The sequence below is a fragment of the Drosophila virilis genome, chromosome 2 (assembly GCF_030788295.1).
Source record: "Drosophila virilis strain 15010-1051.87 chromosome 2, Dvir_AGI_RSII-ME, whole genome shotgun sequence".
In the NCBI taxonomy this organism is placed as follows: Eukaryota; Metazoa; Arthropoda; class Insecta; order Diptera; family Drosophilidae; genus Drosophila; species Drosophila virilis.
Genome location: NC_091544.1, coordinates 10,003,716 through 10,019,684, shown reverse-complemented (window position 1 = coordinate 10,019,684; position 15,969 = coordinate 10,003,716). Strand labels below are relative to the sequence as shown.

The 15,969-nt window shown below is 42.7% G+C and overlaps 2 protein-coding genes across 7 annotated transcripts in view; one reads left to right on the top strand and one right to left on the bottom strand.

Annotated features, from left to right (window-relative positions):
* Nucleotides 1-7,687, top strand: part of AdamTS-A (ADAM metallopeptidase with thrombospondin type 1 motif A) — a 45,095-nt gene extending 37,408 nt beyond the window's left edge. For all 6 annotated transcript variants that reach the window (XM_015172147.3, XM_015172150.3, XM_002054257.4 and 3 more), the window contains 14 exons: nucleotides 92-588; nucleotides 650-799; nucleotides 854-1,012; nucleotides 1,073-1,650; nucleotides 1,717-1,902; nucleotides 1,992-2,120; nucleotides 3,368-3,594; nucleotides 3,658-3,938; nucleotides 4,007-4,208; nucleotides 4,269-4,433; nucleotides 4,495-4,674; nucleotides 4,739-5,107; nucleotides 5,178-5,837; nucleotides 5,906-7,687. In XM_015172147.3, the coding sequence (XP_015027633.1) occupies nucleotides 92-588; nucleotides 650-799; nucleotides 854-1,012; nucleotides 1,073-1,650; nucleotides 1,717-1,902; nucleotides 1,992-2,120; nucleotides 3,368-3,594; nucleotides 3,658-3,938; nucleotides 4,007-4,208; nucleotides 4,269-4,433; nucleotides 4,495-4,674; nucleotides 4,739-5,107; nucleotides 5,178-5,837; nucleotides 5,906-6,004 (3,882 nt within the window). In that variant the 3' untranslated portion in view covers nucleotides 6,005-7,687. The remainder of the gene's footprint in view (nucleotides 1-91; nucleotides 589-649; nucleotides 800-853; nucleotides 1,013-1,072; nucleotides 1,651-1,716; nucleotides 1,903-1,991; nucleotides 2,121-3,367; nucleotides 3,595-3,657; nucleotides 3,939-4,006; nucleotides 4,209-4,268; nucleotides 4,434-4,494; nucleotides 4,675-4,738; nucleotides 5,108-5,177; nucleotides 5,838-5,905) is intronic.
* Nucleotides 7,471-9,646, bottom strand: Act88F (Actin 88F). The gene is made up of 3 exons (XM_002054258.4): nucleotides 9,489-9,646; nucleotides 8,171-9,111; nucleotides 7,471-8,107 (listed from the first exon to the last, which is right to left on the bottom strand). Exons 2-3 carry the CDS (start codon nucleotides 9,093-9,095, stop codon nucleotides 7,902-7,904), a joined length of 1,131 nt encoding a protein of 376 aa, XP_002054294.1. The 5' UTR covers nucleotides 9,096-9,111; nucleotides 9,489-9,646; the 3' UTR covers nucleotides 7,471-7,901.
* Nucleotides 9,647-15,969: the final 6,323 nt, after the last annotated feature.

Here is a 15,969-nt window from a genome sequence, read left to right as displayed (position 1 = left end):
TTCGCAAATTATGCTTATCAATATATCGCCGAATATGACTACTAATTAACTTGTATCCACCACCAACTCCTGCCCTGCCCCTATTCCATAGACTGGTTATATAAAAACCCGTTTTGGCACGATGCTCATTCAGCCGGTCAACCAGACGGACGGCGACCAGATCTTGCATCGTGTCTGGCGGCACTCGCAGCGCAATCCTAGACATGCTGTCTCCGACTTGGATCTGGAGCTTGAGGCAATCGATCTGGCGGAGAGCATGCGACCACGTTTGACGCGGCGCAAGCGTCACTTTCTCAATTTGGGCAACCAGGTTTACACGCTTGAGGTGCTCATTGCCGTCGATGCCAGCATGGTGGAGTTCCATAAGGAGGATCTCACCGCCTACATTCTCACACTTTTATCGATTGTATCGAACATATTTGCGGATGCCAGCATCGGCAACTCCATACGCATTTCGTTGCTGAATCTACTGATGCTGCGCGACAGGGTACCCAACGAAAAAAGGGGCTCCAACGAGAAACTCAAGCATTTCTGCTCGTACCTATCCAAAGAGGGCTATCATTATGACACAGCCATGCTAATCACTCGGTAGGTGGAGTGGCTTAAAGCGTGGTCGGGGCGTGCCAACTAATCCTTAACTCTCCCGCAGCGATCAGATTTGCAGCAATGAACGCGAGGAACGCTGCAGTACTCTAGGCTTGGCTGAATTGGGTACCGTTTGTAAGGCGCGCTCCTGCTCCATTGTGCAGGACAATGGGTTGCCCGCCGCATTTACAATTGCGCACGAGCTGGGTCACATGTAAGTCGTTTACATCCCCCATCATATCCATTGTGCTCATGCACTTGTTTTTAGCTTGAACATGCCACACGATGATGATGATCGTTGCAAGCCACACAATGCCAAATCTGGCAAGAATCGAACACTACACATTATGTCCAGCGTCATGGGCGACCATATGCATCCATGGTCATGGTCGAAATGCTCACAGCATTATGTCTCCGAGTTCCTCGAGTGAGTTCCTAAGCAATCATTGCATCTAAGACTATTGCCTCTACTTGGCTATGTTTTTAGGAAAACTGACAAATCCTGCCTGGAGAACACGCCATCCTCGTACATACCCAACCTGAACACGAAGCTGCCCGGTGAGATTTACTCGCTGGACCACCAATGCCAGCTGATACATGGCAACCAGAGTACCCACTGCTCCTTTGAGACAGATTGCCGGAGGCTTTTCTGTAACGCCAACACACATCCCAATGACCTCTGCCGTTCCAGCAATTTACCCTGGGCGGACGGCACGCCGTGCAATAACAACAGATTTTGGTGTCAGAAAGGTATATGCGTGCCACGCCTCGGTAGCTCCCTCCAAATGGTCCACGGCGGTTGGGGTCCCTGGAGCGCATTCACGCCCTGCAGCCTCACATGTGGCGGCGGTGTGCAGGAATCCCGGCGCGAGTGCAATCAGCCATTGCCCGAAAACGGTGGCAAGTACTGTTTAGGCAGCCGTAAGAAATATCGCTCCTGCAACACACACCCCTGCCCTCCCGGCACCGTGGATCCACGCGAGCAGCAGTGCTACGATATGAACGGCAAGAACTTTAAGATACCGGGCATCAAGCCGGACTCAAAATGGATACCCAAATATGGACGTGAGTATATCGAAATGTCAGTCAAAATGGTCAAAGTAACCAATATCAAAATACAAAACACCACAGTGAACACACACGTAACGGACAAGTGCAAGTTGTACTGCCGCTTGGAGGACGATAGCGCCTACTTTCTGCTGCAGGAAATGGTCAAGGATGGCACCACCTGCACCGTGGACAGCTTTGACAAGTGCGTCAATGGCATCTGCCGCCCAGCTGGCTGCGACAACGAGCTCAACTCCATAGCCAAGCTTGGTAATTAGTCGTTCAAATACTCACTTTTTTAGTCATGACTTTGAAATCAATTGTATTCTTTTTTTTGCGTATTTCTTATTTCATTGCAGATAAATGCGGTGTTTGCGAGGGCCGCAATGATACGTGCGAGGAATTCACCGGAAACGTGTATGTCTCCGATTTGCTCAAGCAAAAGAAGCCCCCCCTAAGCCTATACTATGTCACGACAATCCCAAAAGGTGAATACAATAATAAAATAACCGAACCAAACCTTCCGCTCCCCAACCAACAGACCCTCACGCAATGTAGCCGGTTGCCAACGAGTCAAAAAAAAAAAAAGAAAAAAAATTAAAAAAAAATTCTATAATTAAATTTTGGCTAATGATTTGATGAATGAATGCTAATGGTAAATGTTTATGCATTGCGCGACTTAATGTGCTATTAAACAGTTTTTATGACTTCGGCTTCGATGCCCAATTGAGTCATAATGCCCCACCCTTTACCAAAAGAAAAATACATTAACATATTCATACATGTGTATTGGTTGCATGTTATTTGTGCTCGCTCACCTTGTTCAGTGGAACACGTGAATCGCTTGTTGCGCTGCTCGCTGCTCCCAACTGACTTGAGGTGCTCTGCTGATCAGCTGTCGCTCGGGCAAAGGCAAATCTCAATGCACCTAGGCGCCTCACGTACTCACTGATTGCTGGCCGATTAATCAACAGACGGGGCAATGGCGCCGGGTCACACCGGAGGTCGCCAGCAAATCGGCTCCAATAGTGCAACTGTTATCAAAGCACATGGCGCATATAGAATATTTTTATATACTCACAGACACACACACACACACACACACATGCACGCACATTGCACTGCACGGAAAAACCAATAATTGTTATTTTTAGCACGTGAAACAATCGTTAATAATACATTTACTGCACCATGCATGAGTACAATAGCAAACATGAATGAACTAATTCAACCAAATATTAGCTTTATATGCGACTTCCGTTTGGAAAGTTCAGTCCATTCCGCACGCATACATACACACATTGCATATGCTGCGAACTAAACCATTTTCCATATTGAATTACATATGTGTTTTCTATTTTCACTCTTTTAATCGGAGCGTTAGCTTAAGTGTCACCGGTCTTATTTCATTAGCACTTGTATATTTCGGTACTTTATTTTATCACACACTTATTTCACAATTTTCACGGCACTCTTCCATGAAACTGTAAGCCGAATTCGCAAATGGCCGACAGGGTTGCCAGATCTCAGTTCTGATATAATTGCGTGTTTCAACCGATAGCAAACACGCACGAAAATCTTATTGAGATTTAACTTAATTGCCAGATCTGTAAATGTCGCCCTTGCCACATAACATAAAAACAGCCATTTGATAGAAAATGATACACAAAAGATTTATAACTAAATTGAATTCAACAAATTGTATATTATTATTTTTTGAATATTAACCATGCAGGTGCTTCCAACATCGTTATCACACAGCCTGGTTACCCTGATCAGAACTACATTGTTGTAAGCGATGACAAGCACGTTGCTTTCCTGAACAGGGACAAGGTGGTCACACCTTATGCCAAAACGTACTCCTACGGGGGCGTAACGCTGGATTATAATGGCTCCAATAGCACCATAGAACGCGTAAACACCACCTACTCATGGAAGCTGACGCGTGATCTAATAGTTGAGGTACACCGAAACTCAATTGATTAGTAGCCCCTAATAACATCTTCTAATTACATCAACTGACAGATCATCTCGATAGACCTGAGTGCTGCCAAGAATCAGAATACCATACTGATATCGTATACGTACACCCTGGACAAGCCAATTATTGCGGAAGCGGAGGTGGAGATCTATCGCTGGCAAATGCAAGCTTGGAGCAGTTGCGACTCACTCTGTCAAGGCACAATGCATCGCCAAGCAGCCTGCATTAGCACAACGCAGGGCCTTAAGGTGGCGGCCCAGTACTGTGACGAGTCGGCTATGCCAAAAGCAGAGTATCGCAACTGCAACACGGACTGCATCCTAACGTGGGTTACAATTTAAACTGGCTTCGACTCTAATAGATACACTAATACTCATACTTATTTTCTCGCAGATTGAACACGACGAGCATTTCGGAGTGCTCCGCTGCTTGTGGAGAGCTGGGCACCCGGGAGAAGGCCTTCAATTGTATACAGACATTCCCTGATATTCAGCGTCCGAATATCGTCGATATGTCCTATTGTCAACTGAAGTTTGAGATTGTACGCCACGAGCAATGCCGCGAGGGTTGCTGGAATTACACGGACTGGTCCACGGTAAGTGAGCCATGGGTCAGTCAAATGCCTCAATATATGCATATATCCGGTTTCTTGTAGTGCACCCAAACCTGTGGCACGGGCACCCAAGTACGCGAAGTGCGCTGCTATCTGAACCACACGCCCGTCAGCAATGAACTCTGTAATCCACGAACCAAATACGAACTGAACGATCTGCTGCGCACCTGCAACATGGAGCCCTGCCGCTATTATCCTGAAGTGACGGTGAGCTGCGAAGATGCAAGGTCAAAACTAGATATATATTTAATCAATTTTGATGCCGCAGATAAACCAACGCTCTGTGAGCTCCTGGGTGACGGGTGAGTGGGGTCAGTGCAGCGATTGGTGCAAGATGAATCGCACTGTGACCTGTTCACATGCTTACGGCAGTCACTGTCCGGAGGAGAAGATGCCAAAGGCGGTACGCAATTGCTGTCACATTAAATACACCAGCGAATGGGAACAGGTAAGTGGCGAGAAGCGTCACAATCACTGAGGCAGTCCCCACATGTTGTCTCCTTCATTTGCAGTGCTCGGTAGAATGTGGCATTGGCACAAAGAACAAGGTACAGCGTTGCGCCCGCGTCTATAAGCCAGAGGTGCGGGGTGCGCCCAAGAAGCGAGTATACATTGACGACTCCTACTGCAAGAGGCTGAAGGTGCGAAAGCCATTGCTGCGCAAGTCCACCAAGGTGTGCAAGATCAACTGCAAGTGGGTCTTCTCCAAATGGACGCGCTGCTCAAGCGACTGTGCGGAAGAGTATCAGACGCGCTACGTGCGCTGCGAGGCGTGGCAGGGTAACAGCGTGAGCGAACGATATTGCGATGCCAAGAAGCGGCCGATCCAGCGAAAAATATGTGACAACTGTGTGCAACGGCGGTTTAAGGTGTTGAGTCCTGTAAGTGAACCCAGCTTGGGCGATATCAAAGTATTTCTTTATTGCCAAAGTTTTTATCTGATTCTTTCAGTGCGACTGCACGGGCTACGAGCGGCGGCGCATCTACTACTATGACTCACAAGGGCGACAGGTTGCCGGCAGGCCGAAAGTGGAGAAGCACAAGTGCACACCGCCGCCCAGTTGCAGGCGACGGAGTGTCAGCAGCAAGGGCGTTACGAACAGTGTCCAGGTGTGGGGGCCACAGACCTGTGCCGATCTGCAGCACATGTATCGCGTCTACAAGGATGGCGAGTACACGCTGCAGGTGCACTCGCGGCAGGTGCGCATCTATTGCCACCAAATGAACAGCCGAACGCCGCGAGAGTACATCACTGTGGAGCCGCAGGAGAACTACTCCATCTACTACGAGTACAAGACGCGACTAATCGACAGTTGTCCGCCAACATCACGTGACCACGAGTATGCCAACGACCAAAACTCTGGACGAACGCACTTCAGCAAACTGCGGCTAAATATCAGTGAGATGCGGATTATCGAGAACGACTTCGAATTTGCTGAGTCACGAGGACAGCGACAGGCGCTTGGTTCTGCGGGTGATTGCTACAATCGCAACATGAACTGCCCGCAGGGCGACTTCTCCATCAGTCTGGAGCGCACGGGCTTTGCAATGCGGCCGGGCACCGTTTGGAATACCTATGGCAGTCGATCGATCATGCAGCGTGCTAGCGGGGTATGTTACGATTATCGATGATGATACTGGATCCCTCTATATATATTTTTTTGAACTTTCAACTACAGTTTGACACATCGGCAACATCGCGACGTGCGTTTTGCGGTGGGTTTTGCGGCCGGTGTCACATATCGCCCACGTCCGGACTCTATGTGGAGGTTGTGTGATGATGCAGGCCGCCGACTGCTGCCCATGCCGATTGGGCCTGATAAATCCTTGGTGCTATTTGTTGCGCAGCGATTTCATCGTAGCTCGGCTCCTGTGCATTTAAACAGTTTGTTTCGCAGCCAGCTCCATGAGATCTTCCGGTTTGTGCGTCTCGTTGTGCACACGAGTCAACCGCACAAACCATACAAATTGAATAGTATTAAAACGATTTACACGCACACGCACACTTACACAAACACATACACACCCCCATACACATACACACAATCACATACACACACATTCATGCAGGCAATGTATAGTAAGCTAGGTAAATTACTAACGAACTTTAGGGTAAATAGCAAAGTATTTTCGAATCTCAGCCGGGTATTTTTCAAACCTTATTGTGCCAAATGTGCAATGCTCGTTGTCGAAATGTTTATTGAACTGAACCAAAGTGGTTGTCAAATATTTAGTTGTCCAATTGGAGGAACAGAGAACTGCCAACAAAAACAGCATAAATTAATTTGTTGTCCAAAATCGAAATTACAAGCATATTTCACCGCCATTCATAGATTCATAGGATCTGTATATAGCTAACACTAGGCTACAAAATTGAGCAATTTTGCTAGTCTGGAATAGCTACGATACATATTCAATATAATTAGTTATCTAATTATATTGGAAAAGTATGGTAACTGTTCTGGAGCGTAGTTTTAGTTAAGGAGCGTGTTAATCAAATTAACAGGCTAGCAGCATGATATTTTTATAAAATCTAAGCACATACAATATTAATTAAAACATTTTATAGGCACACAAGATTAAGCATAATATAATATATCTTAAAAGTTACAAAATTAAAAAACCCAAAAAAAAAAAAATTTATATATATATAGCAATTTAGGAAATTCGGTATTCAAATATTATTAAAGAAAGTTAACCACTTAAGTTTACTAAACAAAGTGCAATGCCGGCTTATACAATATTTGTATATCTAAAACTTACTTTAGCTAAGTAATTAACTCTATATACGATGTTCTATACATATATAAATACTAGTTACTTCTAATTGTACGATAGCTAAAAAAAAGAATACTCATATTTAAACATATATTCTACACCCAATCCAAAAAAAAACTCTCCAACTAATACTGCTGAAACAGAGAATATAAACGATAACTTACATATTTAAAAAAAAAAACACTGCCAATCAATTCATTTTGGGTACAATCAAAGGCCTCAAACACCAAAGTTGTGTTCTCAAAGTGAGAAGTCTCTAAATATTATACGTACAGCCATTTATATAATTTAATCGTTCAGTCCTCGCTGCCCTTATTAAATGTTAACATATTTTGGTATTATATATATACATATATATTAATTAATTAATTATGTTAAGCATTTCTACAAAATAATTTAACCTATAAATAAATAAAAACTGATGTAAAACCGAAAAGCATATTCATCTTATTAACAGTAAAGCGAATACGTAATAGAAAAAATGTCTTTATTGAAAATGTTTATATTTTTTAATGGAAGATATATATTTGGCTTTAATTTCACTGGCTAAGATTAAAAGCTCTTTCATATACAGTTTAGATAAGTTTATAAATTATTTAAATATTTCCACACAACGACGAGTTTCACGCAGATGTTCGCGACTGTGAAATTCGCCTGTGTCTGGGTTTGGTAACATTTTAAGGGGCGTGGCTTAAATATCGTTCAGCCTCTTATTGATATTGTGGCCTAAATGATTTTCGTGCAACAGAGTGTTGTTGTTATCCTCTTCTTCTTTGCTGGATTGGCTTAATGTGCAGCGCGCCGGCGTTGGTGTAAAGCTCGTTGATGTTGGTGCTGGTTTGTGACTTTGCTAACGTGGTGTTTGTCTTTGTTGATCTTTCGCAACGCGGGAAAGATTTAAAAGCACTTGCGGTGCACAATGCCGGGACCGGACTCATCGTACTCCTGCTTGGAGATCCACATCTGCTGGAAGGTGGACAGCGATGCCAAGATGGAGCCACCAATCCAGACGGAGTACTTTCTCTCAGGTGGTGCAATGATCTTGATCTTAATGGTCGATGGGGCCAGGGCGGTGATTTCCTTTTGCATACGATCAGCAATACCTAAAATTGAAACGACCAAAAATTGAGTGTGCGATCCAAGTTGAAGGGACTTGTTATGTTTACCTGGGTACATGGTGGTACCGCCGGATAGCACAGAGTTGGCATACAGATCCTTACGAATATCCACATCGCACTTCATGATTGAGTTGTAGACAGTCTCGTGAATACCGGACGACTCCATGCCCAAGAACGAAGGCTGGAACAGAGCCTCGGGGCAGCGGAAACGCTCATTGCCAATGGTAATGACCTGACCATCAGGCAACTCATACGACTTCTCCAGGGATGTGGAGGCGGCAGCGGTGGCCATTTCCTGCTCAAAGTCCAGAGCCACATAGCACAACTTCTCCTTGATGTCACGCACGATTTCACGCTCAGCGGTGGTGGTGAAAGAGTAGCCACGCTCAGTCAGGATCTTCATCAGATAATCGGTCAAGTCGCGACCGGCCAAGTCCAGACGCAGGATGGCATGGGGCAGAGCGAAACCCTCATAGATGGGCACAGTGTGGGAGACACCATCACCGGAGTCCAACACAATACCAGTGGTACGGCCGGAAGCGTACAGGGACAGCACAGCCTGAATGGCAACGTACATGGCTGGCGAGTTGAAGGTCTCGAACATAATCTGAGTCATCTTCTCGCGATTGGCCTTGGGGTTGAGTGGGGCCTCTGTCAATAATACTGGATGCTCCTCGGGGGCCACACGCAACTCATTGTAGAAGGTATGATGCCAGATCTTCTCCATGTCATCCCAGTTGGTGATAATGCCGTGCTCAATGGGATATTTCAACGTCAGGATACCACGTTTGCTCTGAGCCTCATCACCGACGTACGAATCCTTCTGACCCATACCCACCATCACACCCTGGTGGCGTGGACGACCCACAATCGAGGGGAATACAGCACGGGGGGCGTCATCACCAGCGAAGCCGGCTTTGCACATGCCCGAACCGTTGTCGATAACTAATGCACCCGCATCATCGTCACACATTTTGACAGTTGTTTATCTAGAATTATAGATGAGCTCGTTATAGAAAGGACATTATGTTAAATATATTAATAAACTGCAAATTTAACTAGCACTTTGATAGATAATTATTTATCTGGAGAGTTTCTTTTTCTATATTTGCTTCAAACCATTTTCTTTATATATGATAAAATGAATAATATTTAAGTTGCTTGGACTGATAATTCTGATACAAAAAATTATTTTACTTTAAATACCAATTTTGATTTTAATAAAAATAATTGTCTTAAATGAAAACCAATTATATATCACGTATTCCAGTAAAATAGTTTCGGTGAGTCGGAAATAATCCATGTATAATCCTTTTAACGTTTGCAAGTCAAATTCACACACGGACACACACGCAAGCACACACACCTTTTAGGCCAACGAAAGGAGTTGATGAAAATAAAATCGCACGTTTGATTCTTGTTGGCTCCTAGACTCAACAACAAATGGCACGCGGATGGCCAAGTGCTGTCTTTATATCGAAGGCTCTCGCATCGGCGAATTTTCAATTGAGCTGAGAACTCAATTAGTTGGCAGCCATGCAGAAATGCCGAAATTCGCAGAGAGGCAGAGAAATTGAGTAGAGCGAAAGTAGTGCCACGCATTTAACGCGAATCGATCCATATAAGCCGTTTTCCTAATTGCCGCAAGGAATTTACAAATTGTTAGGGTATATGCGACATTTTTATGCGCTGCGAGAAATAACTTAAAAAAAGGCTGACACATTTACTAGCCATAAATAATGCAGGTGTATAGCAACTTTTATAAAAAAAAGTGTCCAACTGAAGTATATTTCGCTTAAGGAGTAGAAGGGCCGATGATTAGACTCATGTAGGGTATATCCAGAGAGACTTAGAGAGAGAGAGAGTTGGGACGCACAATGCAGGGCAATCAGCATGCGAACTATCTAAATGACTGATAAGCAAATATGCGTGGCCGGGAGAGCGCCACAGTAGATTAGCCGATTGGACGCGTATCCGTTCCCACTCCCGTTGCAGGCGCCGAGCAGCTAGACCGCATTTGCAGTGCCGAAGATACTTCACTTCGTTGCCAATTCAGAAAATAGAAACGAACCTTAGAAGGACTGACAGATGCTGCAAGACAATTGGCGGGCCGTGGACCCTGAGCGAAGTGAGCGACAGAGAGAGCAACAGAAAGAGGGAGAGAGAGAGAGAGAGAGGGAGATAGCCAGGGACGCAGGCACGCAGCAGCGCAGACATCGATGCACCCAGCGGCAGGCGGCAACGCAACGGCAGGCACCAAAATAGACGCCGCCACAGCACAGCGACACCTATAAATCAACATCAAGGTTGATATCCGCGAGCTACTCGAGGAAGCATCGATGCTGCCCGCACCCGCCGCTACACTCGCGAAGTTGCGAAATCGCCGTGCCGCGCATTTCGCATGTCAATTAATTGAGATTCACCAAAATCAGGCACAGCGTTGAGAGAGATGCATTTAAGCACATTTTTTGTGTTTGGTTTTTTTTTTTGTGTTTTTGATTGTCTAAGTATTTGGATTTCTAATTGTTTTATGCTTTTTTTAACTTTACTCATGCCATTTGAATTTGTCCTTTTATGTAGATTTGCTTGTTTGTTTTCATTGTTGCTTGGCTAGATATTTATAAATTACACAATATATACGTATATATAGATAGAACTTATCTTAAAATAAATCTTAATTGCTCGGAAGTGATTAAATGAAATTCCCTCAATCCATCAGTTGATTTTATGTGTCCAAGCCATTTTGATTGGCTCTGTTCAGTAAATGCTCTTTCTGCAATGTCTACTACAAAAACTATATCAAAATATAAATGGTTTCAATTCGGAGGTCTTTTTTTGGAATGGTCTATTTCCTTGATTGAATTTGTATAAAGGTTAATCACAATACAAATTAATACACAACTTTTTTTGATTAATTATAATTAAATAAATGATTGTGATTTTTACATTGTACATTGAAAGAAACTAAAAAAAAACCAACCAACAAAGTAACATTTAGGGATTGTAACGCGAGTAATTGACGCAGGTTTGGTTTAATTCTCTGATCGCACCCCGTCAACATAGAGATCTCTTCAGATGAAAAAATTTTAATTTTGAAACCCTTAATTTTCAATTAAGTCCAAACTGGTTTAAATTTTTCCTGTAATCTGTTTTCCAAAGCATATAAATTCCACACGTAAATTGCTCGGCATGCCTAAAAGTATGCAGCAGTTTTTTATGTATACTCTAAAGTATGCCCTCTTTTTGTGCTATTAGATCAGATTTTAAGTTTGCAGCTGAAATTTTCAATATCCGCAAGAAGTTTAATGGGAAAAGTTTATTTTGGTTTGTTTAGGAATTTGATCAGCGGGAATCCAATAAATACGTAAATACATACTGGGAACTAAAAGCATTGCGCAGCTGCCGAATGTGAAATGTCTAATCCATGCGCTTGCGATTTGTGCAGGCTTTAAATATGTGAAAAAGTTACTACATTTATTAGTTGACATGCATTTACATCTAGTTTAATATGTAACTGCCAAATAAATTATAATGATTCCTTACACAATTTGAAATGGTTATACAAGATGGTGAAATTGAGGCCTAAAACAAATTAAGCATAAGAGAATATTTGGACAAAGCAAAACAATGGAGCAGCACAAAGCGAAAGCTAAGCAAGCCGAACGTGCGCCGGACCCAAACGAAAGACTTAAGCCACGAACTTGCGCTGTGGCACTGGAACTGGGAGCCAAGCAGAAGTAGAATAAGCTAAAGCATAAGGCAAATCAAGTTTGTGACAGCAACTGCGGCGCCAGCGTCGATGCGGCAGCGCTTGAAAAAGAAAGTGCAAGTGGACGCGGATGCTGAAGTATTCCATCAGCGTGGCTCCATGTGTGTGTGTGTGTGTGTGAGTGTGTGCTTGCATGTGTGTGCGTGCGTATTTTTGATTCTTCTTATTTTTTGCTGCTCGCTTTTGGTGTCTGAGCTGCCGCTCTTGCTCTTGCGGCTGCCGAGACCAGACCAAAGCCAAGTTCGAGAGCGCGCGCGTTGGCGATGACGCCGACAACGAAGGTGAAGGCGACTGCGACGACGGCGGCAGCGACGCTGACCTACTTCCAAGCTCTTACAATCAGAATGTTTTATGTTTCGATTTTATTATTTTATTTTGTGAAGTGTTCGTTTCATGTATCTTTTCGATTTACCGGCCAGCTCTGCCACAGACGTTGATCAGGCTGTCCATCTGTGTGTGCGTGAGTGTGTGTGTGTGTGTGCTAGTGTTAAAGTTACTTTTTCTTTTGTTGCGTTTTGTCTGCTCTCAATTGTTCATGCTGTTTGGTAGGCCTATGAAAGATACGCGCGTCGCAGCAAGCACATCTACACCAGAATAATTTCATGGTATGACTTTCCAAAAAATTGTGTTTTTATGTATGTGTACCTTAAATACATAAACACACACAATATATACACATATATATATATATATCTGCTACAGAATTTCACTCGCTTCTGCTCTCTGTACTGTTCGCACAGATATATACATATATTTATATTTATACCTTTATTTGTACTACACATATAAATGTACTTTTCTTCTTCAATTACTTTCGAATATACATATATATTCTTAGCTACTTAAATCTTGTTAACTGGGCGTTCACAATCGCAAGACTTGACAAGGTTTATTGGGGAATTATAAAACCTGCTCTTCAATGCATATCATCTTATCTCAAAGCGGCTGCACTGTGGTTCAGCACAGGACTCTGCTTTCCAATAACAATGACAGATCTTAGTATATAGTTCGTTGAGCTATACAATTATTTTAACAACGTAAGCCCCTTTCACTCCCGGCTTAATAAATACATATTTATCTGCCCAGGACCTTGGTATGGCTTTGTTATTGGCCTTATTAATAAGTAGCTAGCTGTTGGCTAATTTTGGCCCACTGTGCGGCGTTTCCAGCTGCTGTTCCTGCTGTTGCATGACATAAACTTTCGATTGTCTGACTCGGTCGGTTCGTCACATAACTGTGACTGCGTCAGCCGACATTTTCTGTTCTTTTCTTTATTTCTTAGCTACCACATTAATTTGGGTTATGGGCCAAAATGGGTAATTGGGTCAGATCTCGACGGGAAAAGCTTTCAAATTCATTTCACTTAAAATTCTTTGGGCTTAATGTTTTCTTATTTTAAGATTTTTAGTCATTCGCTGCTGCTTACGAGACTTTATGAAATCACAAATCCCATTTCATTGAATTTACAACTTTCATGGCTTATTTCTTACATTCGTCTGGCCCTGCCATTTGGTGCTGGCTTAATGCGCTTGGCATTGTTTTGGTTGCGGCTTTGATTTTGGTGTCTTTTTTTGATTCTTACCCATTTCTCTTTCTTCTCTCTTTGCGCTGCTGGTTAATAATTTTATGTTAATTATTAAAAAGTGAAAATACATTTTATACTTACGATTGTGGGTCTCGCGTTTCAAATTCTTGTGATTTTCCATCGTTCTGCCTCTGGTTTATATAATGCAAGGTTTCGCTGCTAATTGAATACATTTGTCAATTGAGATCATTCTTCAATTTCGTAGCAGAGTAATAATTACATTTTTTCTGATTATCACAAATAAGGAGTACTATATGCTATTAAGTTAAGCAGGAATCGATTTTTATTGATGACATGGGGTCACAGTTCTTGATATAAATTGGATTGGATTGTGCACACATTAAAAAAGAGACTTGCACTGAATGATATGTGAGTGTATTTAACATATAACTTTCACCCAAATAGCAGTGAACGCGGTATAACGGCATCATTATTACCATCAATCGGTCCAACGGATGCCACTGACCACCATCATAATGTGTTGATGCATCGCCGCCATCACCGGCAGCAGTTTATCAAGTACTTATGTGAACTCACCTGCACGTGAATAGATTACATATATAACAGCACATACATACATCCATACATCTGCACACGCTTATGCCATGTGCATAGAATTGAAAATGTGTAGAGTTTTGAACAAAAGTTTTACTCGATTCAAATTCTACGGCGATTTCACATGCTTGGGAAAATCTCAAAAGAAAGAAAAAGCAGTCAAAAATCCACAAAAATAAGTAAGAGTGTCAGTATCGGGAGGACCTGACTAAGCAATACCCTAACTTACAGCTGCAAATACACATGATGGCTTCTTGTCAGGATTTTATAAAAAGTATCTCGCAGATACAAAAAAAAATACAAATGTATTTGTAAGTAAAACATTAATTAGCATTTGCGAAATATAAAAGAATCTGTTAAATAACGCTCGCAGTATCTATAAATAAAAATCTCCGCATAAGATAATCAAAGGTATCTTACAGATAAAAATATATTGAAAAGATATAAAAGAATCTATAGGACATAAATGTATCTCTTAGGTACGAAAGCAACTGTAAGAGAACTAAAAATGGTAACATTTGACTGCGCTAACTTTATTTTACCCATTTAAGTTGAGTACAGGGTATAACTAGAGGCCTATCAACTGCTGTGCGAGCAGTGGGAAATTCAATTGAAGCGAGAGAGCATTAGAGAGATGCAAAGCGAGAGAGCGAGAAAGAAAAGTGAGCAACGAAACAGCAGACGGCTTCTGCATTAGAAAGTTTTCTACAACAACAACCAAAAGATAGTAACACCAGCCGCGCAAACGACAAAAGAAGCAACTGTAAGTGCAGAGCCAACAAAAAAAAAGGCCTAAACATCGAGATACTTTTAACTGACTCGAAGTCGGAGACTGCGACGGCGACTGCGACTGCAAATGGTCGAGCCCCGATCTTGAAACGCTCGCTGAGCAGACCAGACCAGCAAACTGCAACTAAAGAGATTTAACCAACTGCAGTACAAAAATACACACACTCTCACACACACTCGCAGATACATTTAAGCACATAGATACATTTGCTGCGCTTTCTGTGCAGCTTGGGTATTTTTGGGCTCTGGCTAGCTGCTGTTTGGCCAGCGAGCAGGCAATTAAATTATAATTAAGAACCCATTGGAAATTTCACTCTTCTTGTGTGTAATTAGCCGTGAGCTTGGCTTTATGCAAATAAAAGTAAAACTGAAGCAACAATGGCAAGCAAATGGCTAGTGCAGAAGTTACAGCAAAAACAAAGCCCATAGAAAACAAGCAAGAAAATAAATGCACAAACGAAAAAAGTTTGAATTATATAATTAAAAAAAAAATCTTGACGAAAATAGACGAAAGTTGTAATTTGCAGCCAAACAACGGCAAATACGCAAAAGCGTATAAAAGATAAAATGAAAATAAACAAAAAAAAAAAAAAAGAAAATTAAAGAAAAAAGCCGAAGCACGCTTAGAAGGCAGTTGCCAGCAAACGGCATTCGCTGCGATAGCGAAGAAAGTTAAAGTTATAAAAGTCCATTTGAAGCAAACGCAAACGGAACGAAATGGAAACGGAACGGCCATAAACTGTAAATAATTAAGCACTGCCGGATGTGTGTGTGTGTGTGTGCGCGCTCCCAAGGCGAAACTCTTACTGAAAGCCAAAAGCTCGAGCACATGGCAAAGCCAAACTGCAGACCAAAACAAAAGACTTCAACGAAGAACCAAACTTGAACTGAGCGTGCTCAGCAGCAAGTTGCTTGCATGCCTGTGTGTGTGTGTGTGTGTGTGTGTGTGAGTGAGTGAGTGTGCAAAGAAAGAAATGGAAATGCTAACAGCACACAGAACTAAAGCCAAGCTTCAGCTTGAGCGTGTATGCGTGCGTGTGTGAGTGTGTGTGAGTTGGTTAAGCGAAAGCGTCGAAGCAGCGAAACAAAATGGAATGGCATGAAATTTCTTAGCGATCTTTGAGGATAAGCGCTGGTTTCACTGCGCGC

Bases quoted from the DNA above. Each gene is read 5' to 3' on its own strand.
- Act88F (XM_002054258.4), bottom strand. From the start codon at position 9,095: ATGTGTGACGATGATGCGGGTGCATTAGTTATCGACAACGGTTCGGGC. The intron at 8,108-8,170 runs GTAAACATAACA...TTTCAATTTTAG, and splicing joins CGGTACCACCATGTACCCAG to GTATTGCTGATCGTATGCAA.